Source organism: Leptodactylus fuscus, chromosome 2 (genome assembly GCF_031893055.1).
Source record: "Leptodactylus fuscus isolate aLepFus1 chromosome 2, aLepFus1.hap2, whole genome shotgun sequence".
Taxonomy (NCBI): domain Eukaryota; kingdom Metazoa; phylum Chordata; class Amphibia; order Anura; family Leptodactylidae; genus Leptodactylus; species Leptodactylus fuscus.
The window spans coordinates 233,409,661-233,435,032 of NC_134266.1; the positions used below are offsets into that span (position 1 = coordinate 233,409,661).

The window sequence follows — 25,372 nt, forward strand, 5'->3', positions numbered from 1 at the left end:
ATCATTCAAGTCTGTTGATCTGATCCATCACAAGATCAAAACAGCGAACTAAAAAAATGACTGAATGCAGATTGAGGGAGCTCTGTCTGCATCAATCATTCTATGTTAAAAAAGAAAACTGTAGCCTTCTTCCATCTTGTTAGTTTATTTTTTCAGAGGAAAAAAAAGTCCTGACCATAGTCCTATATCTTGTTTTTACAATACAGTGAATGGCGCTGAATACAGATGGAGGATAGTCCATCTGTATCTGTCATTCTGTTGGCTTTTAAGTCCATTGTTCTGATCCTGTGACAGATCATGGACTTGAACAAGAGCAGTGTAAACATATCCTAAATTGACATTGTCTAACTACTAGTATCCTAGGGGAGATTACTTATTCCACAAGATTAGGTTCTCTAGCAATTTACTCTTATTCTAGGACTGTCTATTGTGGTTGAATGTCAAATTAACCAGAATACCAGACATGGATTAGGAGACTATATTCTGGATTAGGAGCAATGTTTTATATATACGCCTTACAATGGGATCTATATTATCATTCCTTTGTATAGAAGTCACATATCATGGTGACAATCTTTGTCCTGCTAACACAGAACCTATATGATAGATGCTAATTTGATGTAAACAATTTCTGACTGCTAGTCATGCATCCATAATTTCTCATATGCCAGAGAAGAAGTGGAAGAGAAATGTTCTTTACCAGGGCTGACCAATCAGACACAAGATTAGAAAGACGCTGAAAAATCCATTGCAAATCAGATTGTACACATTGTATATATATATATATATATATATATATATATATATATATATATATATATATATATAGCTAATCTACATTACTATGATTACAAGGTCGCCAGGGTTTCAGGGCTATATTGCTTCCTAGAAGACTGACACACCATTTTTTTCAATCTTTGTATTTTCAGAGTGGTTTCAGATTCCACGGTACGGACTCTAATGTCAACACTGCCGGCTTTAAGAGCTTTTGGTGTCACGTTTGCCATTGCTTACGTCCTTATGTGCTTAGTATAATCTATAGGTGAACATTTTATACCCTAGCCATTCTATACAACCTTTTATTCTGCACACTACCTATGTTTATATGGGTTATGCTGTTGTCTTTGCTTCCATTGTTTATATTGAAGGATGGTTTTCAAAGAAGCGTATAGAGGATGATCAATACAAAGTTAATTAAAGCTATTCATACCAAGCTTTACATCCTGAAAACCAAACAGGAAAAAATATGGAGGCTACATCAACGAGTTTAGCATCTCAATAAGTGTCCATTAATTTATTATAGTGTATTTTGATTCACGATTGATCCAAAGTTTCCCAAGGAGCAAGTGCTAAACAGATTTTGGGACAGTTTTGTGATATTATTGATACTTGTTTGTGAATGCCTTATAATCACCATAAATAATTGCATTGAAAATGGACTTAGATTAGAATTTTGTTTCTCATGCCTGGTTTACATCTGTGTTCGGTATTCCGTTTGGTTAGTCTGCTTGGGGACCCCCCATACGGAATACCGAATGCACTGACAAGCGGTGAACTTATGAAAGCACACGGACCCCATAGTCAGTAATCGGGTCCGTGTGTTTTCCCGCACAAGTCATGCGGAGAGGAAAGTAGTTCATGAAGTACTTTTCTCTCTGCATGTTCCATGTGGACACCGCACAGAAAACACACGGACCCCATAGACAAGGGCTTGTCAATGCGTTCGGTATTCCGTTCAGGGGGTCCCCAAGCGGACTAACCAAACAGAATACCGAACACAGATGTGAACCAGGCCTTAAAGGGGTTGTCGAGTTTCAGCTAATACAAGTTATTATTTATATAATGAAAAGTTATACAATATCACAATTCAATTTAAGTATCAATTTCTCACTGTTTTCTAGATCTCTGCTTGCTGTTATTCATTGTTTGCTTCCAATGGATAAAAATTAAAGATGAGCGAGTAGTACTACTATCTGTTCGAAGTTAAGATTCGATGCAGAACCAGCGTTGATTGGCAGAATGCTATACATTGCCAATCAACGCTGGTTCTTCTCCTACCTTTAGAAGTCTTCTCCCTGCGCAGCGTCCCCGTGTCCTCTTCCGGCTCTGAATTCACTCTGCCAGGCATCGGGCCCGGGCAGAGCCGACTGCGCATGTCCGCTTGTAGTGCGGGCATGCGCAGTCGGCTCTGCCTAGGCCCGATGCCTAGCAGAGTGAATTCAAGGCCGGAAGATGCCGCGGGGACGCTGCGCAGGGAGAAGAATCCAGCCCGACCCTCACTCATGGACTTGGTAAGTAGAATTTGATCGAATGTTGCGTACCCCTGAAACGAGCATTTCCCCCCATAGACTATAATGGGGTTCAAAACCCGTTCGAACAGTCGAACAGTGTGCGGCTGTTCGAATCGGATTTCGAACCCCGAACATTTTAGTGTTCGCTCATCTCTAATAAAAATCAGCCCATGGTCATGTGACGAACACAGCTCGTTATAGTCACAGCATTATACATATATATATATATATATATATATATATATATATATATATATATATATACACATTATAGCAGTAATCAGAGTCGTGCACCTGTGTTTTCATCACATGACCATGGACTGTCCATCACATGACTGATTATGGACTGATTTTTATCCATTGCAAGTAAACAAAGAGTCACAACACACAGAGATCTAGAGAAATTCGAAACATTGTATAACTATTAATTATACAAACAATAACATTTATTCGCTGAAACTGGACAACCCCTTGAAGTATAAAAAAACTCATTAACTGCAAAATGTTTCCATCTTGAATACAAAGGAATCGATCACACAAGACATGTACTCCAATCTCCGGGCAGCATGTAATAGAAAAAAGGAGAGCTGATTGGATTGATATATAGTTATATGAAGGAAGAATCAGTATAACTTGTAAAATATTCATCAAAATCACTGCTTCCTCTAAGCTTAGGAGTCCAGTGGGCGGTCCTACTCAGTTGTATCGGTGTGCACAGTTATGCATCGATCGTTGGCAAATGCTAAATAGGACCGCCCACTGGACTCCTAACCCCAGAGTGAGCCCGGGTTTAAATGAATAAAGTTACACTGAATCTTTCCTAACAACTATGTACCAATTTGCACGGCAGTTTGTTCAACAAACAGGTTCTCTTTAAAGGGCTTGTGGCTATGTGCCAAAATTAATCTTAGCGTCTGAAGTATTTAGTCTTCATTAATGCAAAAAAAAAAAAAAATGTTTGAAGTATGAAGTCTTAAGAAGCAGTGTTTTGTCATTGTTCAGGTCCTGACTGGAACAGGTACAGTGACTCCTTGTCTCTTTTTAATTACAAGGCGGGATAGAGAGGCGCAGCTGCTGAAAAGCTTGGTGGTAAGCCAAGGTGAGGAGGGACACGTGCAGCTGTGTCCATTAGAATGAATGTTTCAACTCCCCAGCGTCCAATATACATCACAACCTTTCGATGGCCAAATAACTGGAGTCCGCTTGGCCACTATCAGATTTTCTAACCCAGCAGATTTACTGCCTCGACGGTGGGAGGTTAGAGAGGAAAAGTTTTAAATTCCACATTCTGAAAAATAAAATTCTTATCTTTCTAGAAGTGTTATATAACATTCGGCCTGCATTGTGTGGCTTTGTTCTAGTCTTACATAGATTATACTAATATCCTATATATTCCCACTTTCACTACCTACACTATATAGAGCCTTCATATGCATTAATATTTCAGCAGCTTTAACTATACATCAATCCATCCAGCCAACATGCAACATATGGCAGCCAGTAAAACATGACATACTGTATGTAACTATGCCAAAACACAGATTATACATTAAAAATCAGCAAGGATTATTTTATCACATTAGAATAAACTCAGGCCTTTCCCACACATGCACTCTCCCTTGTTACAATGACTTTACATTACTTTAGTGCATGGGTCACAAGTGAAGGATCTAGACATGGTTACTATGCAGACAATGAGTGGATAGAACATTAAACCTTACACAAACCTTACAAAACACAACCATACAAAATTCTGACTGGTTCAGCTCGGAACAAATTTATTCTACCGCCACCAGGAGATCCATATATGTAGCAGTGGTCCATCTGCCTCATCCTTACATTAAGACCACAGCTGGAGATGGGGACATAAAGTTGCAGGGGGACTCGAGGAGGAGGGGGGATTCAATAGTCATTAGTTGTAATTACTTGGAAACCAGTTAATATTGGTTTAGGAAGCAAAAAAATCTGCAAACTGAGAGATAAGGGGTAGAAGGAGACCACCAACCCCACCATCAAGATATAGAAGGGAAATAAGGACAAGCTTTGGGTTTTAGAACCTCTCAATACTGGTTCTGAATGCAAAAAGTTTTACTGCAAGTTGAGATGAAGAGGTAGAAGTTGTCCATCAACTCCACCATAAAGACAGAGATGGACTTGTAGGACAAACCTCTCGAGACTGGTTTTTAATGCAAAAACTTTTTATACAAGCTAAAGAGGTAAGGGGTATAAGTGGTCCATCAACCTCACCATCAGGGTGGAGAGGTGCAACTAGGACCAGCTTTGGATTTCCAAGAGCAAAATAACCAATTCTAAACCAATGCTAGAAAACAGAGTGGGTGGTCTGCCCCATCCTCAAATACAGGAGGGGGGATAAGAATAAAGAAGACAATCAGAAGTTACTGTCTATTACACATCTGAAGGAAGTTATTCCCTCAGCTCTAGGATATGAAGGGGAAGCAGTGGTCCATCTACCTCCTCCTCAAATACACACACAACAAATAAAGATGAACGGGGGACAAGTAGAAGTCATGGATGGTGCAGAGAAGAATGATCTACGATAGAAGCAGCATCAAAGAGAGATACAGTAAATCTGTGAATGGGAAGATAAAAATAACATAGCAGGACATAACACAGAGCTTAGTAAAGTGATGCAGAGGCAATACAATCAATAGATTCCATAAAGGCTCGCAACGGCAACAGCTTGGGAAAAAAATGAATAATAAAAATAATAAAGTAGGTGGAAAATGTTCACTCACCTAAAATCATGACTTCAGCCTGCAGGGTCTGGCAAACACAGGACGCTTTTCCTCAGATCTTGTGAGGAGGGGCTGTTGGCTTCTCAGCCCCTTTTCTTTCAGTGGCTTGTGAAGCACTCTGTCCGCTCTCTTCTTTAGACAGCAATTGGAAAAGCCCTTTACCAGCACAGAAAAGGGAGAGGAAATGTTAGGGCTCTGACAGATTGTGCGACAGGAGAGGCGAGGATGGGGGGGGGGGGAGCAGAATAAGCAAGAATAAGCTTGCGGATTTCTAGTGAGTGTCAGAATAGGAAGGATGATGCCCTAAACACACTTGTGACAGGCCAGGCTAAGGTCCAGCGGTGTGAATGGAATAATCTTGGAGTGGGTTAGAGATTCCAGAAACTCCTGTGCTTTTCCTATTTGTAAACTGTTACTGAGATGCAGGACTAAGGAGGCAGCTGCAGAACTCAGGCAGATTACAGAGTTTTGGACACTTGCAGAAGCCAACTCCTCATCCCTTCCTGCACATGGGGGATGTTTCTGGCCACGTTCCAAGAAGGGTTCACCCCAGTACCTCTGCCTTTATTCAGTGCACACAAGAAAACTCCCAAAATAGACGAGGGAAAGTACTGGAGGAGATGCACTCCCGGTAGTACCTCTGGCATCCCGCTGCTGTGTTCTGCGCGGTGCCAGGTGAGGGGTTGGGCTCTGTCTCACCTGGATTCGCCTCCCATTGGCGGAGCTGTTTTGCCAAAGGGAGGTAAGGGTGGAGAGAGCAGGAGCTATGGATTTAACCCTTTCCTTTCCTTCTCTCTTTTATATTGCAACCTTTGAATTTGTATCTAGTACAAAAATTTGGGAAGTTTAACTTTGTGTACGTGATACCATGGTAGAGTTCAGGACGTTAAGTAGATTTACATTGTAGCAACTTTGCCAACTTTTCCTTGCTTCTGTTCACATGCTTCTAATCTGCCAGTCTTGTTTGTGTACTACTGCTTAGATACAGAATAACTAGGTCAATAGGCACAGCCTATATATTGTTCTTGTGGCTACCATATTGCACTATAGCAGAGATGACATCTATATGGTCTTATATCATATACTATATTTCAAAAGTTTCAACTTCATTCAGTTTTGTTCTTTTATTATTAGTGAGTTCAGTATGAAAATGTTACAGCTTAGAGATACTTTACATAGGTCATTAACGTAAAAAACTGAATATTAGAAACAAAAAAAAATCCCAAATCTATCCATGGCTTTAAGTAAAAAGAAGGAGGCTTGTTGTCTATACTGTCATATGGCTGGCAGGGCATGGGTTAATCCATTTACTGTTAAAGTAGTAACAAGTTTCCACCGTCCACAGGATGGGGGGGTAACATGCCGATGGTGGGGGGATTCAACATGGAGCCCTCACTGAGTGCTAGGATATATTGACCCCAGATTGAAAGGAGAGACCGAGCAGACTTGTGCACCATTGCTCCACTCATTTCAATAGGAAAGCAACACAGATAGCCAAAGTACATTGAAATGAGGGTCACACTTTCTGACCTACCATTCCTTCGCTCCCTGCATACTGGGGTTTGTCGTGATCAGTGGGGGTCCTAAAGGTCAGACCCCCACCCTCTATTCTGTAGTTGGGACTGGAATACCCTTTATCCACTAAACAGACAGCAGGTCTCAGCGTTCATACAATAATACTATACATATAAATATATTTTGCTATGATGTTCATAAATATTACCATGGAAAATCTTTGCGATTGTAGCAAAAATCCCACTAATTGCTCTTTGTATGGGAAATTTCTGATAAGTTTTGCATTAAGAATGAGTTGTAGGGAATAACTTCTAAGTATGTTCTGAAGACGTCACCATATATCTAAGAACTGTATTACAGATGGATCAGTCACAGCTACAGCCGCATTAACCCCTACTTTCTTGCATCCATGGCTGCCTACATGACTAGTACTGTAATACAGGAGCCTGCTGGTATTTCTATACATCAGCATTGTGGATTACCCTGCTGTTTTTTCCTTGTAATTCCCTGCATGTTTGCTCAGTTATTCTTGTTTTGTTTCCATATACACCCACATAGTATTAAATTCCCTGTTTTGGATTCCACCTCAGTTCATCCATTCAGCTTTTCCTGTTTGTTTCTTTATTCCATCTAGTTCTGCACGTCACATCTGGAAATGTCTATGGAGGTGGATAAATCTTATGTGCACCTTCTGCACACACCTGTGTCATTCCTGCTCCTCTGCTATAGTAGCGCTCATCGTCCAAATAACTATCCCCCTCCTCATGTGTCTCCTCGGCGTTCTGTGTGTATACCAGTCTTGTTCCAGCCTCCCATTCAGTCGGTGCACCATTTCCCCTCCCCCAAGTGAGTCAGTGACAAGTGCCCAGAATACTAAATGTATGAGATACTAAGGAGCCTCTCTGGGATATCATCAGCATCAAAGCAAAAGAGGGGGCGCTGTTCGGCTTTCCTGCTCCCCTGTCATTATGGGCTTATATCTGAATCTGTGATTTCTCCGGCTCGTTGTTTTTTCCTGTACTTTATCTTAGAACTCTTAAATTACCTTTTTTTTTCATTTTTGTGTTTCATCAAAGTCCATCCTTGGCCGGTTTATTTTGACTATTTTATTGCACCAGCATCTTCTGGTTTAGAAACTATACTTGATCTTCTAGACTCACGCAAGTGGAAATATATATATCATTCTTAGGAGCGTTTTTAATACTAGAGAAAATGCAAAAACTCTAAACCAGAAGTTTCTTATTCAATAAGAAATTAGGAATAATCTTACATATTTGGCTTATTTACATTTATTTTACATTTGAGGCTGTGGCCGTACAGGACGGAAACGCCATGATTTGCCCTTGGCGCAAATGCTGCTCCCCTCTGCCAGTCCTTCTACTGGCTACCTAAAGCCCAGCGAATTGAGTTCAAGCTACTAACGTTAACATACAAAGCCATCCACAACCTGTCCCCTCCATATATCTCTGAACTAATCTCCCGCTACCTGCCCACACGTAACCTCAGATCCTCCAATGACCTCCTGCTCCGCTCTGCCCTCATCCGCTCCTCACACAACCATCTCCAAGATTTCTCTTATGCATCCCCAATACTCTGGAACTCCTTACCAAGACACATAAGACTGACCCCCACAATCACAGGATTCAAGAAGGCCCTGAAGACTCACCTATTCAGGAAGGCCTACAACCTCCAATAACACTATCACCGCACCGCCATCTGTACAGCCTCTACCCTCACCTTCTGTCTCTACCCCCCTTCCCTCATAGATTGTAAGCCCTCGCGGGCAGGGCCCTCTACCCCACTGTGCCAGCCGATCACTGTTAGTATTAGATCTACCTGTATATTTTATGTATTGTATGTAAACCCCCAAATGTGAAGCACCATGGAATTAATGGTGCTATATAAATAAATAAATAATAATAATGCAGGGAAAAATCGAGGCGTTTTACAGTACGGGCAAAGTGAAAGGGATTCTAGTGAATGCCATGCCCACTTTGCGGTAAAAATCGCAGTGTGGACATGTCGTGATTTCCAAAACCGGTGCGGTTTTGGAAATCACAGCATGTCAATTATACCTATGGAAACGCCTGTGGTCTCCCCATGGGTATAATTGTAACAGAAAGTCCACGCTGGAAAACTCAGCAAACTTTCTGTTTAAAGTGCTGCGGGAAGAACCCTCGATGCGTTGTTGCCACCGTTTTTCCTGCAGGACTTAATTGCTGCAGAACGTCCTGTGGGGCCGTAGCCCCAAAAAATTTTTTTTCCTGCTTTTTTTTCTTTCCCTATTCATTATATAGAGACAACACTTCCACATCTAAAAGTAACATATCGCTGGTTTTAATATGTGGATAAGATTTATGAAATCTCATGCGCTTTGCCAATACAATAAAATGCAGCATTTTGTTCCGCTGCATTTCTACAGTAGGCAAAAAATACTGAATTTGAGCTGCGTAGGGATTTTGTCTAAAATGGAAGCAACTATTTTTCTGAGAAAGTTTGGGATTATATCCAGTCTAAAAAGTTTTCTCTGTCTGTCCAAATTGCAGTCATTTGCTATGGCTGTTCATTATGGAGAACTTGAAAGTACAAAATGCATGCAATGACCATGACAGGGTGAGGATGGGTCATGACCTGCCTGAATTACTAAGTCTAGCTTCCCAGTGGAGAACAAAGCTATATTAAAATATTGGCGGCTTCTGTGCATTCATACAAGTCCTGACTGTTGGTGGTCCCCAGAGACCCTCCATTTAAAGAACTTGCTAATTGAAAATAAAAATAGTGGAAATGATGAAGATACATGAGGTGCAAATGGAGTGCTAGTGGGAGAGGTTTAATGGAAGCAGGACAGTGCATGTTACTTACTAAACCAGCCATCAAAAATACATACTAATACACATATAATATACAGTAGAATAATGCATATGGAATATGTCTAATGCTGCCTATTTCTAATTGCACCAATTAGCTTAGGGCACGTGTACCACCCGAGAGGGGTCCCATGACATGTCCATCCATTGTTATCTCTGTGCACACAGGAAATGCATTGTATGGAATTACGTATGGCTGCTTTCTTGCAGAAATAGCATCACTCTTGTCCATAGGTTCTGCCTGGCATTGCAGCTCAGCACCAATAAATGCAGCTGAACTGCAATACAAAGTTTAACCAGTAGACAGATGGGGCGCTAGTTTTCTAATCTTGTACAAACAATTTAAAGGGTTGGCCCATTTCAGACCAATATTGAGAGGCCAATGTTATAGTTTGTATAATGAAGAGTTCTACAATTTTCCAATATACTTTCTGTATCAGATCCTCACGGTTTTCTAGATCTCTGCTTGGTGTCATCTATTCTGCTTAGTCCCAGTGGATACAAATGAATCCATGGTCATACTATATTTATTTTTTCTATAATATTGTAGGTTGTTAGATCTATCCTAGATCCCTGTGCCATTTTATGTATTTTCAGCAGTAAAATTACAGCCAGTAAGGACAGGGCCACTTTACCCATAGTGCCAATGGTACATCAGGCCCTATGGTAGTGTGGGTCCCCTTGGGAGAGCGGGACAGTCCTGCATTTACAGTTTTCCTGCTGTTCTGGGCCGACCAGGTATGTCACAGCTATAACTTATCTGCATCCTCCACTCCCTACTTCACCATTCAGCTGCTGTTGCTGTAACCATTGTACTGCTCGGGGGCAGTAGGCCTGATCTAGTGACGTCACTTACATCAAGCCTGGATGCTCCCTGAAGCTGCTGGCAGTAGAGACAGAAGACAACAGGCGAACGGTGAAAGGTAAGGGGAGTATTAGGAGTTTTTTTTTCTCTGATTGATACGGGGGTCATGGCAACCTAAAAAGGGGACACGATACTCTGGAGGCAACCTGGAAAGGGGACATTATATTGTGGGGTAAATATGAAAAGGGGACATGATACTGTGGGGACAATTTGGAAAGGAGTCATTATACTATGGGGGGCAACTTAGAAAGGGGACATTATACTGTGGGGTAAATATGAAAAGGGATATTATACTGTGGAGTCAACCGGGAAAGGAGACATTATACTGTGGGGAAACCTAGAAAAGGGACATTATACTGTGGGGGAGACCTGGAAAGGGGATATTATGCTCGTGGGCAGGGGTGAACCTTCCCCTTTCGCCGCCCGAGCTAACTGCAGAAAGCCGCCCCCCCCCCTCCCGCCGGAGGAGGGGGCGTATCGAGGGCGTGGCCGGGTGGATCGGGGGCGTGGCCGGGTGGATGGGGGCGTGGCCACGTGAAGGGGCAGGGCTTAGCCCCGTTCGCCGGCAGAGAGTAGGCCCGGAGGCTGCCTGCTCTCTGCCTGAGCGTGAGGGGAGGCTGCCGGAGCAGCGCTGCTTCAGTGGCCTCCCCAAACCACCGCTCGGTGCTAAGCCAGTCCAGGACAGCTTGTCCTGGACTGGCTTAGGTTAGCAAAAATGCCGCCCTCCCTGAGGCCCTGGCATAGTGCCGCCTGAAGCGCTCGCTTCAGGTCGCCTCATGGGAGAAACCTGGAGAAGAGACAGTATACTTTGAGGGAAACCTGTAAAAGGGACATTTTACTGTGGCAGAAACTGGGAGGGGGACATTATACTGGGGGTAAGGGGCAGTTAATGTAGAAAGGAAACATTATAATGTGGGGCAACCTGGAAAGGGGACATTATACTGAGGGGGCAAACTGGAAAGGGGACACGATACTGTGAGGGCAACCTGAAAAGGGGGAATTATACTGTGGGGGCAACCTGTAGGGGGACATTGTAATATAAAGTCTGAGAGGCCACCTTGGTGGGAAAGGTTAATATGTGAGAGTGCACTGGGGGGGGGGGGGATGTCTAATGCCTCTGCAGGGGCATTTGATCTTGTGATGTTCCACTGAGGGGCATTATATTATATAGGGTTCCTAAGGAGGCATTATACTATGTGAGGACCACTAAGGGGCAGTTCTTTCTAAGTGATGGTGATGGGAGGCCCCATTTATGAAACCTTTGCAATGGGCCCTCTGACGTGTTATCAGCCCGATTACAGGTAAGCTGCATAAAAAGGTATTCTGTAGGATTAGGCATGACTTCTTAAAAACAAGTCTGCATGTAAAGATGTCTGCTCGGTGTCTAATATTTAGATAAGGCTGCTTATTATGGGAATCCATTTTAATTACTTGAGACTGACTGCCTTGTGATGGCCCTTGAAATATTTCCAGAATGCTTTCTATTGTTTGTACATGCCTCTTAAGATTTTCAATAACTGGAACTGAATTAGGAATCGTAACGCACCCAGTCTGCTGCCTGTCGTCACATTGATTGAAGCCAGGCATGTTAGAATAATGTCATGTCAGTTAGAGAGAGAGGACATTGCGCTTCTTATCATGTCAGAGTCACGGGCATGACATCTACACGGCAAATGTATGGTTATTGAACAGATTGTTTTGTATAGGATCATCGTAGCCATAAATTATACCTGATTGCATAATAGACAAGTTATATTAAAGATTGTTAAAGACATTTTCTTTTGACTTTATCAATAAAAGTGAACCCGACGAGTAATTTCGGCTGCGCTATCTAAGAACAGCATATAGTAGAGGGACGAAGCTAAGTAATGCGATATACTGTATATGATATATGAATTGAAGGAGGATTCCTGGGTAAAAATTAGGGTAAATCATGGCAGGACTCCTAGAAGTGTCAGTAAGAGTCCTGCGTACCCCGCCCACACACGGTGATTGACAACCTTCTGTGTACATACAAATCCAGAGCCACTTCATATAGAAGTAAATAGAGTTTATGATGTTAGGAATACAGGAAGATTTACAATAAGGTGGACTCACACTCAGGATTTTTTGTAGGCTTTTGTAACTGCATTCATGTTTTTATTTGGGGGTTTGCGGTATTTTATTTTTCCAAAATGCAGCATGCTTTGGATATGGTATTTCTTTTCTTAGTGTATTTCACAACGACTTCTCTATAGGATGACAAGAATACCAAATAAAGCACACATTAAATGTTACAAAAACACCAGAACACTTGTAGGTTGGGGTCACACTTGGTGTACCTGCTATGGGTTTGCTGCTGCACTCTTGCTAAGAATAGTAGCATCATAAAGGGTGATATATATGATATGGTTTTGCCAGTAGCTTTCAATTGTTGCAATACAAAGGAAACAAGACTCAATGGGAAATTATTATTATGGGGAATTATTATTATTGTTTATTTATATAGTGCCATTAATTCCATGGTGCTTTACATTTGGGGTTTACATACAATACACAAAATATACAGGTAGATATAATACTAACAATGACCGACTGGCACAGTGGGGTAGAGGGCCCTGCCCGCGAGGGCTTACAATCTATGAGGGAAGGGGGGTAGAGACAGAAGGGGAGGGGGAGACTGTACAGATGGTGATGTGGTGATAGTGTTATTGGAGGTTGTAGGCCTTCCTGAATAGGTGAGTCTTCAGGGCCTTCTTGAAGCCTGTGATTGTGGGGATAGCCATAATGCAAGTCTACATCAGTCCCCAACTGGCATAGATCTCTGTTCTGCTTGACCCTCTTCATAAAACACCGGTTTACCGCACCAATTGGAGCTTTTATTAAGACGGGAATATGATCCACCAGCCTTAATAAATAGCAGGATTAAATAAATTCATATCCACGCCTTCAGAAAAAGAATTAGATACTTTGTGCTGCAGGTTTTGAACTTGCAGCATGTCAATGATTTGTGTGGGATGGAAATGCAAAGACAAAGTCGAATCCTGGCTGAAAATATTGGCAAAAATCACCTAAATGTATTTGTTTATTGCCAATTCTGTTGGTTAATGGACACCCCACAGCAGACTCCTTGGCCATAGAGTATAGACAGACAAATTGGTATAGTTAGCGTGGTGACGGCCTAGCAAGGCATACACTTCAGATGTGTGGGTGAGGTTCCACACTAACTATAAGAGTTCACAATACCATATGTACTATATTGGCAAGAATCAGCCTTGTGGAAGTGTGCTTAGTACTATTTTATAGGCAGTACCTATAGGACTGTATCAGCTCTGAGCAGTATGTGTGACGGGTAAAAGTTCAGTTCGGTGTCTCGCTTTATCAGTGCACGTGACCTGAATATCTAGTGCAGGTGAGAGAAAGCTTATCCCGGTCTCTCTTCACACCTACAGATTTTGTCTGTTGTGGCCTTGGGGTAATTCACTGCAGAGCCCAAATCCAGTGATCACTGCGAAAATGTCAGTTGAAGAAGTCTGCAGCACTAGAAGATACATGTAAGGGCTCTTGTTACAGACATAAAAAAAACACATTGGGGAGATTGATTATCCCCTTACACCAGAAAGCTCAGATTTACAACTTTTTATATGCCATTTGAGCAAAAGAATTTGTGTAAAGCCTGTTACACATCTGCGTATGTATTCCATCCAGAAGAAGTCTGCATGGAGATCCCCCGAATGAAATACAAGCGCAATTGCAAGCGCTGTGCTGTAAAAGCACACATACCCCATAGACTATAATGAGGTCCGTGTGCTTGCCGCACACTGCCCGCACGAATCATGCGGGCAGTGTGCAGCAAGCACACGGACCCCATTATAGTCTATGGGGTCCGTGTGATTCGTGCGGGCAGTGCGCGACAAGCACACTGATCCCATTATAGTCTATGGGGTCCATGTTCTTTTACAACACAGCGCTTGCAATTGCACTTGTATTCCGTTTGCGGGGTCTCCATGCGGACTCCTTCCGGACGGAATACAAACGCTAACGTGAACCAAGGGTAATAAATCGCTGCAGGAAAATCCGCAGCAGCAACACATCGTTGTTCTTCCAGCAGCGCTTTAAAGGGATCCTATCAGTAAGACACAATTTTTTGTAGGTACCACATCGGAATAACCTTAAGAAAGGCTATTCGCCTCCTACCTTACGTCGTCTTCTCTGCACCGCCGTTCGCCTACAATCCCAGTTTTTCTCAGTATGTAAATTAGCTCTCGCAGCAATGGGGGTTGGCTCCAGCGTTCAGACAGCACTGGGGGGATCCCCATTGCTGCGAGGGAACTCTCTCCAGCGCTGCCTCCTCTTCTTCAGCAGCGTCATCTTCAGCCTCTTCTTCCGGCAGTGGCTTGTAACTTCTAAGGCCCTGGGCAGAGCAGACTCCCATTGATTTCAATGTGTAGCGCGCATAAGATGGCACCCATTGAAGTCAATGGGATTCTGTTTTATATCGCTACCTCTGACACGTGTTTACGTGTCAGAATGAGCGGAGCGTTACTCTGTGGGAGCGGAGCCTGAGTATATTGGAAGCAGACTGACCGCCAAGAAAACCTCTGCGGATGTTCTGTGAAAAGCACTGTAGGAAAAACCGCATGCTTTACTGAAACCTCATTTTTCCTGCATCACTTTCCTGCTGCGGCCTGCTACGTGGGAGATTTGCCTAAGACTAGAATTTATGTCAGTGTTAATTCATTCCACAACAGATGCTAGATGCACAAAAATTACTAAAAGACTCGACCTCCTAATAATTCTAGCGCTCGTAGGTACACCCAGTATCAGCTCAAGTAAATCTGATGGAGCGCTGAGATTCCTGCAGCACTCTGCCAACAGTCTAAAAAGTGGTGAGCAGGACACAGGATCTGAGCTACACCACTGCGCACCAAAATTGCCCCAATTTTCTAAGCACAGTCCAGTTAGTAAATTTGGTCACTGTGAGTAAAAATTTTATTATCTCACTATGAAAATTTTCCATCTGGATTTGTGGGTTTAATCAATTGTTATCCACATTCAGCTGAAAAAATCCATAACAGAAATTGACTTGTTAGTTTATGAATAACCTAAATTGTGTGGCTAGTTTTTTAGCAAAATCTGTAGCAAAGTCACGTGTTGGAAAACAAAAACTCCATTGAAAAATCTCTGTACGAACTGGTACATATCGAAGTACCCTAAAGAGTTAAAAGAAATATCCACCAATTATACTTGTGTTTTCAATGTAGATTTTATGTGCTTCCCTAATACTAAAGTCATTTAGCTGCCGGCCATAAGCACCGACTGCGTGGATTTACATTAGTTACCATTTTTAGCTAATTCTACATTTAATAGTTATTGTAATTCTTGCTTAGTTGTTACAGAACCAAAAAGAGCAAGAGAGACAGAAGAGAAAACGAGTAATTGTGGAAGTTTTTTTGCTTTTTATCTGTTCATTGTGTTAAAGATTAGAGATGAGCGAACAGTGTTCTATCGAACACATGTTCGATCGGATATCAGGGTGTTCGCCATGTTCGAATCGAATCGAACACCACGTGGTAAAGTGCGCCAAAATTCGATTCCCCTCCCACCTTCCCTGGCGCCTTTTTTGCACCAATAACAGCGCAGGGGAGGTGGGACAGGAACTACGACACCGGGGGCATTGAAAAAAATTGGAAAAAGTCATTGGCTGCCGAAATCAGGTGACCTCCATTTTAGACGAATAGTGGATTTCAAATCCGGGTCATATGAGAATGTGAACTTTGTGACTATGAGACAGGGATAGCTGTACAGGCAGGGATAGCTAGGGATAACCTTTATTTAGGGGGGAATGTTATTAAAAATAACTTTTTGGGGCTCTATCGGGTGTGTAATTGTGATTTTTGTGAGATAAACTTTTTCCCATAGGGATGCATTGGCCAGCGCTGATTGGCCGAATTCCGTACTCTGGCCAATCAGTGCTGGCCAATGCATTCTATTAGCTTGATGAAGCAGAGTGTGCACAAGGGTTCAAGCGCACCCTCGGCTCTGATGTAGCAGAGCCGAGGCTGCACAAGGGTTCAAGCGCACCCTCGGCTCTGATGTAGGAGAGCCGAGGGTGCACTTGAACCCTTGTGCACCCTCAGCTCTGCTACATCAGAGCCGAGGGTGCGCTTGAACCCTTGTGCACACTCTGCTTCATCAAGCTAATAGAATGCATTGGCCAGCGCTGATTGGCCAATGTATTCTATTAGCCTGATGAAGTAGAGCTGAATGTGTGTGCTAAGCACACACATTCAGCTCTACTTCATCGGGCTAATAGAATGCATTGGCCAGCGCTGATTGGCCAGAGTACGGAACTCGACCAATCAGCGCTGGCTCTGCTGGAGGAGGCGGAGTCTAAGATCGCTCCACACCAGTCTCCATTCAGGTCCGACCTTAGACTCCGCCTCCTCCGGCAGAGCCAGCGCTGATTGGCCGAAGGCTGGCCAATGCATTCCTATGCGAATGCAGACTTAGCAGTGCTGAGTCAGTTTTGCTCAACTACACATCTGATGCACACTCGGCACTGCTACATCAGATGTAGCAATCTGATGTAGCAGAGCCGAGGGTGCACTAGAACCCCTGTGCAAACTCAGTTCACGCTAATAGAATGCATTGGCCAGCGCTGATTGGCCAATGCATTCTATTAGCCCGATGAAGTAGAGCTGAATGTGTGTGCTAAGCACACTCATTCAGCACTGCTTCATCACGCCAATACAATGCATTAGCCAGTGCTGATTGGCCAGAGTACGGAATTCGGCCAATCAGCGCTGGCCAATGCATTCTATTAGCCCGATGAAGTAGAGCTGAATGTGTGTGCTAAGCACACTCATTCAGCACTGCTTCATCACGCCAATACAATGCATTAGCCAGTGCTGATTGGCCAGAGTACGGAATTCGGCCAATCAGCGCTGGCCAATGCATTCTATTAGCCCGATGAAGTAGAGCTGAATGTGTGTGCTAAGCACACACATTCAGCACTGCTTCATCACGCCAATACAATGCATTAGCCAGTGCTGATTGGCCAGAGTACGGAATTCGGCCAATCAGCGCTGGCTCTGCTGGAGGAGGCGGAGTCTAAGGTCGGACCTGAATGGAGACTGGTGTGGAGCGATCTTAGACTCCGCCTCCTCCAGCAGAGCCAGCGCTGATTGGCCGAATTCCGTACTCTGGCCAATCAGCACTGGCTAATGCATTGTATTGGCGTGATGAAGCAGTGCTGAATGTGTGTGCTTAGCACACACATTCAGCTCTACTTCATCGGGCTAATAGAATGCATTGGCCAGCGCTGATTGGCCGAATTCCGTACTCTGGCCAATCAGCACTGGCTAATGCATTGTATTGGCGTGATGAAGCAGTGCTGAATGTGTGTGCTTAGCACACACATTCAGCTCTACTTCATCGGGCTAATAGAATGCATTGGCCAATCAGCGCTGGCCAATGCATTCTATTAGCGTGAACTGAGTTTGCACAGGGGTTCTAGTGCACCCTCGGCTCTGCTACATCAGATTGCTACATCTGATGTAGCAGTGCCGAGTGTGCATCAGATGTGTAGTTGAGCAAAACTGACTCAGCACTGCTAAGTCTGCATTCGCATAGGAATGCATTGGCCAGCCTTCGGCCAATCAGCGCTGGCTCTGCCGGAGGAGGCGGAGTCTAAGGTCGGACCTGAATGGAGACTGGTGTGGAGCTATCTTAGACTCCGCCTCCTCCAGCAGAGCCAGCGCTGATTGGTCGAGTTCCGTACTCTGGCCAATCAGCACTGGCCAATGCATTTCTATGGGGAAAAGTTAGCTTGCGAAAATCGCAAACTGACAGGGATTTCCATGAAATAAAGTGACTTTTATGCCCCCAGACATGCTTCCCCTGCTGTCCCAGTGTCATTCCAGGGTGTTGGTATCATTTCCTGGGGTGTCATAGTGGACTTGGTGACCCTCCAGACACGAATTTGGGTTTCCCCCTTAACGAGTTTATGTTCCCCATAGACTATAATGGGGTTTGAAACCCATTCGAACACTCGAACAGTGAGCGGCTGTTCGAATCGAATTTCGAACCTCGAACATTTTAGTGTTCGCTCATCTCTATTAAAGATGTAAACATCTTGTAGAATAAGAAACGGACTGTGCCAGGAGTATTCGCTGTCGTGCCTTCAGGGTGAACTGAGGCCATTTTTGTGGGAAAGACAGTTCACACTGCCCATTCAGAGCAATAAAATGGGTCGCACTACTGAAATAGTAAAAACCATGAGTATTGTGATCACTCCCAACCCCCCCTCCCCCCCCCCCCCCCCCACACAGACTATATTATTGGGGGGCTCGGAAAGTTCTGTAATAAACAAAAGTGTCCCCTCTGGCTGTAGGTGCCCTTTTCCGTATCCCATGGGAGCGGCGTTGCCCTAAGTCCTGAGTGACTAAGTGACTGCTCAACAACAACATGAGCCTCAAGGCTTGTAACAATGTGGCAGCAACATCAGATAAAAAAGTCACAGCCAACAGACATTAGAGTGACGGTAACAGGTGAGTGTGTTTTTTTTTGTTTTACACCTCCCCAGCACAGCCTCCCCCAAGTCGCTCCAATTCCTGTACAATCCCTTTGACACTAGGTTCATACCTGCACCTGGGTTTCCGCTTGGGGACCCAAAGAACGGAAACCTAACCCTTTTAAGGCTGGGTTCACACCAGCGCTGCCTCTCCGTATGAGGATTCCGTTACCCTCTCTGCATTTTCGCCCTTTTCGGGTGGAAACCATGCAGGCCCCATTATAGTCTATGGGGTCGGCGGGTAACTGCTTTTTTCAGCGGATTAGGTTTCCTGAAACCCAAACGCAGATGGAAACCTAGCCTAAAGAACGGTTACCTGTGGAAACCCCCAGACCCCATAGATGGGGTCCGTTGGATTTCTGCCCTAAAATGTGCAGTACTTTTCTCTCTGCAGGTCTGGGGACGGAAACCACAAACAGAATAGAAGCGTAGATGTGAATGTAGCCTAACTTAACTACAGTATAATGTGGGTAATGATACCAATTTGTCCTAAATTCAATACAATATTGCAACATGCTAGCAAACCCTTGAAAGGTTGCGACACACAATTTCAGGTTCAAGTCCCCTAGTAGGGCTACTAAAATAGTTTAAGACACAATAAAAAAAAAAAAAAAAATAAAAATTAAAAAAAAACAACCTAAGGGTGCATTCACACTGAGTAAACGCTAGCTTATTTTGTAGAGTAAAATTACACTTGTAAATTTTGCTATCCCATTGACTTCAATGATATTTTTTTACAAGTGTAAAAATACGCCTGTAAAAAATACGCCTGTAAAAAATACGCCTGTAAAATGTCATTGAAGTCAATGGGATAGCAAAATTTACAAGTGTAATTTTACTTTACAAAATAAGCTAGCGTTTACTCAGTGTGAATGCACCCTAAATATTCAAAGCATTCCTTCAATATAAGAAAAGACAAAAACATACATGAACAAATTATAAATTCCTGTGTCCAAAAATGCCCAGTAAACAAACATTTAAAAATATTTTTTTACGAACGGCATAGCAGAAAAAACACTAAAAACTGAAACCCACATTTCTTTCCTGTTTTGCCTCACATATAAATTTTAATAAAAAGTGGTCAAAACATCAGACATTCTGCAAAATGGTCTGGCCCTGTAAAAAAAAAAAGCCTTATCCTTTCCTGTATATGAAAATATAAAAAGTTACGGGTGTCACAATATGGCGACATAAAGAATGTCCAGAAACAAAGGCCGCCTCAGTTTCCGGACCAAAAAACGGGTAGCTGCGAGTGGATGCCAGTGGAGTATACTGGCATCCAGTCACGCACCACGCTTCGGATTAGGCCCACTGAATGGGCCTAGTCGGGAGTCAGGCGTGACTTCAGATGGATTTGCGAAGTGACTCCGCTTGAAGAATGAGCATGTCCGGTCTTTTTTCCGGGAGACTGAACAAAAAAGAAGGATTTTGAGGCAGAGACGGCATCAAAATCCTGACCAAAATACCCTGTGTGAACTCAGCCTTAGGTTTTTTGTTTTTTTATAAAATAATAATAATAAAAAAGAATGGTAATAATAGAATAAAGTGGACTTCTTTTATGGACCCTGGTGAGTGCCCCCATCTTTTTTCTATTGTTCATTATTTACATGTGTGGATGTGCACCATCTTCAGGGATCCTTGATATAATCACTTCCACTATTATATTACTTCTGCATTTGGGACTATTCCAGGTAGTGCCGCTCCTAATCTTTTATCCTTTATGGATGGCATTTTTTAAAAAAAATTATATAAATTTGATATTGCTGGAATCATACTGACACAAAGAATACAGGAGAAATGTTATTTTGGCTGCAGGGTGAACGCTGTAAAAACAAAGCCCATAACAAAGTTGTATACAATTTATCCCACAAACAGTAAGCCCACATATGGCTCTGTGAACGGAAAAATAGAAAAGTTATGGGGTTTGGAAGGTGGAGAGTCAAAAATAAAAATCCAGAAATGCCAGTGGCAGGAAGGGATTAAACTACTTTAAACTTATACTTAAAGGGGCTCTATAAGCAAAATCATGCTGATAGAGCCCCACATATGCGTGACTAGCCTTTAAAAAAGCTATTCAGGCACCGTAAAAGTTATATTACACTACCCCCAGTTTTAAAATAAAACCCTAAAAAAGAATGTGATCTACTTACCGAACGTGCACGCTGGGCGGGCATTCAGGGTGTGTCTTCTTCTTCATCCACGCCTCTTGTTTCTCCGATGTCCTCCGGTCCCGTCCTCCTCCGGCGCTCGCGAACTGACATTGATATAAAAAAGATGGCCTGGGCGCATGCGCAGTAGCTGTAGTAGAAGCCGCATGCTACTGTGCATGCGCCCAGGCCATTTTTTTTATATCAGTGTCAGTTCGCGAGAGCCGGAGGAGGACGGGACCCGAGGACATCGGAGGAAGAAGAGGCGTGGATGAAGAAGAAGACACACCCTGAATGCCCGCCCAGCGTGCACGATGCGTAAGTAGATCACATTCTATTTTAAGGTTTTATTTTAAAATGGGGGGGGGGGGGGTAGTGTAATATAACTTTTACGGTGCCTGAATAGCCTGTTCATGCATATGTGGGGCTCTATCAGCATGATTTTGCTGATAGAGCCCCTTTAAGACTTTTTCAGAGACATGAGTATAGTAATGGCTTTGTTTTCCCATAAATGGCCTCCACAGATGAAACTACATGGTGTGAAAATCTGATCACAGGATGTTCCTCAACGTTCAAGAAGCCTGAGGCGAGCAATGATATTAGGACTACTGGAAAACAATTGTCATAAGCTCATCCCATTGTAAAGCTATTAGTGCAAACAAGTGAGAAGATAAAATGTATATTTGTATAATAGAAGCCAACACAATAGAGAAATGTTAGCTAAACCGTCAGGACCGGCAGATGAGAATATATGGTGGTGTCATGGTTCTCCCCTGACAGATGATGTTGGGGGAAGAAAAGGCATCTGAACAGTAGATTGTACTTTTGGCATCCAGTATATTTGACAGCTAAACATTTGTATCCCGTCTAAACATTTTGTATCCTGTCTATCTACAAGAAATGTCCAGATGGAAGGAAAAAGACTGTGCTGGAGAAACTGTATGGGAGAGAGTGGCATACATTATATAGCTCATACCGGGATTATAAGGAGCACAAAATGGTCAGTTTTGGTCTTTACTACCCAATTCTAACCTAAATAGTATTTTCACCCAAACAGTAGAATTAACAATAATGTAATGATTTACGGGTCCATACACAAAAAAGTGAAAATTCAGCCAAACCAGCCATTTCCAGCAAGCCCAGTCAGGTTTTCGAGGAAAAAAAAGATTGGGCATGTTACATTACAGTAGGTCTGATCTTTAGCTTATAATAAGGGCCACCAGAAGTGCTGACAAAGACTTAGGGTAAGTTCACACAGGGTTTTTTGGTCCGGAACCTGAGGCGGGTAGCTGCGACTGGATGCCGATGCAGTGCACCGGCATCCAGTCGCGCACTCCGCTCCGGATTAGGCCCAAAAGAATGGGCCTAGTTAGGAGGGAATGTCTTAGGCGCATGTCGCGAGGCAAATGACCATTTTGCTTCTTTTACCGGGAGCTGAAACAAACGGCTCCCAGAAAAAAAAACTGACCAGCTCCCATTGATTTCGATGGGAGCCGTCTTTTGGTCAGGATTTTGAGGCAGACACGGCCTCAAAATCCTGACCAAAAAACCCCTGTGTGAACTCACCCTTATTCCCTTCTCTCCACTGAGAACACATGCAAGCTTGACTGAGCCAATCATGCATGTGTATGAGAAGGAACAGAGGACTAGCTCATGTATATTGAGCTTAAAGGGAGTCTGTCAGGTGCCAAGTACCCCTAAACCAATAATTGTGCGGGGCCTGTAAAAGGAGCAGACACATACCTTTATGGCCATAAATCAAAGAGGTAATGAAGAGATAACTATATTTTTCATGGATATGCAAATCAGCCTGCAAGTGCATCAGAGGCGGAGCCTGATTTACCAGATTTGCCTAGAGACAGCTGAATGTGTCCTGGCTCTCGATAGAATCAATGCCCAAATTCTCCCTTTCAGCCCTAAATGACATTTTCAGCCTCTGTCCGAATCATCTTTGTCTGTGGATAAACCTGGTAAATCAGGCTCCGCCCCCAATGCACTTGGAGGCATGAAAAGATCATCTCTGCATTGCTTCAATGGTTTGTGAACACATATATGTATATTTGCTTCTAATAAAGGCTCCTACATGGCACTAATATTGGTTTGGGAGACATCCTGGACCTGATAGACTGTACTGATTTACTAAATTTATTTTCTCTCAGATAAACAGAGCGAATACTACTGAATGACTCTCTAAGATGGGACATGAATATCTCCAATGATTCACTGAGAGACCTTTACCAATTTTGATCTGGCCATGCCTCGGCCCTTTACATGAAATATGGTGTGAAAAGGACACTCATAGACATTTGAAAGAACCCGGCAGGGAAGTTGCAGAACTTAGCACAGATCTTCTGTAGATGTAGGCTCCAATCCTTCTGTCTCTTCATGTAATCCCAGACAGACTGGATGATGATGAGATCAGGGCTCTGTGGGGGCCGTATCACCACTTCTAGAATTCCTCCTCCAAAGGGTGGTCACACCAAATAGTGTTTTTATTTAGGTTTCACTCTCTTCACTTTGTAAATTGGTAAAAATTAACTATTAACATTCCTATTTTTATAAGCATTCTTATTTTACAGCATTTTTTCCAACATGTGCCTAAGACTTTTGCACGTCACTGTATATCTATATTGTATATGCATGTAGATATACAATCTCAATTTATATTGCGCTGTGCGGACAGCTGAACAATGACACATATACTGCCGTTTCTCCATGTGCTAAGTAAAAGCGCTGCAATGATTATTGATATTTTGTGCTTTCATGAAATCTTCTGAAGTGTTCTCGTGTTCTTCACCTGCTCTTCTGAAATCAGTTCCCGTGGAAGACTATTCCACAGCTTCACAGCTCTTGATCCCTTCTGCAGTCGAGGCTTCATTTCCTCCAGCTGCAGTGGGTGGGAGATATTTATTTTCTACTTTATAAATTACCTAAAATGCAGAAAGATGCAGCGGACCTTAAAGGCAGAGGCAGTCATGTATAAAAACTAGCGCACAGAGAAGGCTGTGGTTTGCCTGTAGCAACCAGTCAGATGTTAGTTTATAGCTTCTAACCTTCTCTTCCGAATAAAAGTTGCAATCTCATTGCCAAGGGCTTATCCTTTGCTCTCCTCTGCACTTATATTACTAGAGATGAGCGAGTAGTATTCGAAGGAGTAGGTATTCGATAGAATACTCTGGTATTCGAAATACTCCTACTCGTTTGAATACTACTCCAATTTGCAGTAAAGATTCGATTCAGAACCAGCGTTGATTGGCCGAATGCTATACAATGTATAGCATTCGGCAAATCAACACTGGAACTGCAGCAGGCTCTTCTTTGCTAGTCGGGAGAGCTGGCAGCTTGCGGTTATGCTGGAGCTGACTTTTTCTCATAGGAATGCATTGACCAGCGTTGATTGGCCGAATGCTATGCAGTGTACAGCATTCGGCCAATCAATGCTGGTTCTGCAGCAGGCTCGTCCTTGCCAAATTCAATTAAACTGACTGATAAGAGCTCAGAAATCCCGGAGCTCTCACCTCCCCTATCTGTGTCATTTAAAGAGGACCTTTCACCATTTTGCCGATAGGCAGTTCTATATACTGCCGGAAAGCTGACAGTGCGCTGAGTTCAGCGCACTGTCGGCTTTCCCGATCTGTGCCCGGTGTGAAGAGCTTACGGTCCGGTACCGTAGCTCTTCTATGGTCAGAAGGGCGTTTCTGACAGTTAGCCAGAGACGTCTTTCTTCACAGCACAGCCAATCACGCTGTGCTGTGGAGCAGGGAGGAACGCCCCCTCCCTCTGCTCGCAGTACTGGTCCATAGACGAGCATTATCAGGGAGGGAGGGGGGAGTTCCTCCCGGCTCTCACAGCACAGCGCGATTGGCTGTGCTGTGAAGAAGGACGTCTCTGGCTAACTGTCAGAAACGCCCTTCTGACCATAGAAGAGCTACGGTACCGGACCGTAAGCTCTTCACACCGGGCACAGATCGGGAAAGCCGACAGTGCGCTGAACTCAGCGCACTGTCAGCTTTCCGGCAGTATATAGAACTGCCTGTGGGCAAAATGGTGGAAGGTGCTCTTTAAGTAGCAGAGCTTCTCAAACAGCTCAGAGTTGCTCCCAGCCCTTCCCTTCCCCCCCCCCCCCCAGAGAGCAGGCAACTACATCACTTGACAAATGAGCAGATAATCCCAAGCACCATAGAAACGGAGTGTAAACAATGAAGTGAATACATTAAGATAGCAGCCAAACAAAGCAGTTTTGATAAAGCAATGCATTTAGGAAAAGTCTTAAATCCACATAAACTAGCAGTATAGTTAGGATCCTTGTGATGGGACAACCCCTTTAAATGTTCTGCACATGTGTTTCATAGACCTACATAGAGATAATGACTTCTT

The 25,372-nt window shown here is 43.4% G+C and overlaps 1 protein-coding gene across 2 annotated transcripts in view; it reads right to left on the reverse strand.

Moving 5' to 3' along the window:
• The window catches only part of ZNF385A (zinc finger protein 385A), a 255,673-nt gene that overhangs the window by 165,576 nt on the left and 64,725 nt on the right, over positions 1-25,372 (reverse strand). Inside the window, exon 2 of one of the 2 annotated variants that reach the window (XM_075265836.1) lies at positions 5,048-5,203. In XM_075265836.1, the coding sequence (XP_075121937.1) occupies positions 5,048-5,057 (10 nt within the window). In that variant the 5' untranslated portion in view covers positions 5,058-5,203. Of the gene's footprint in view, positions 1-5,047; positions 5,684-25,372 lie in introns of those variants that run through there. The other variant, XM_075265837.1, reaches the window with a different exon arrangement.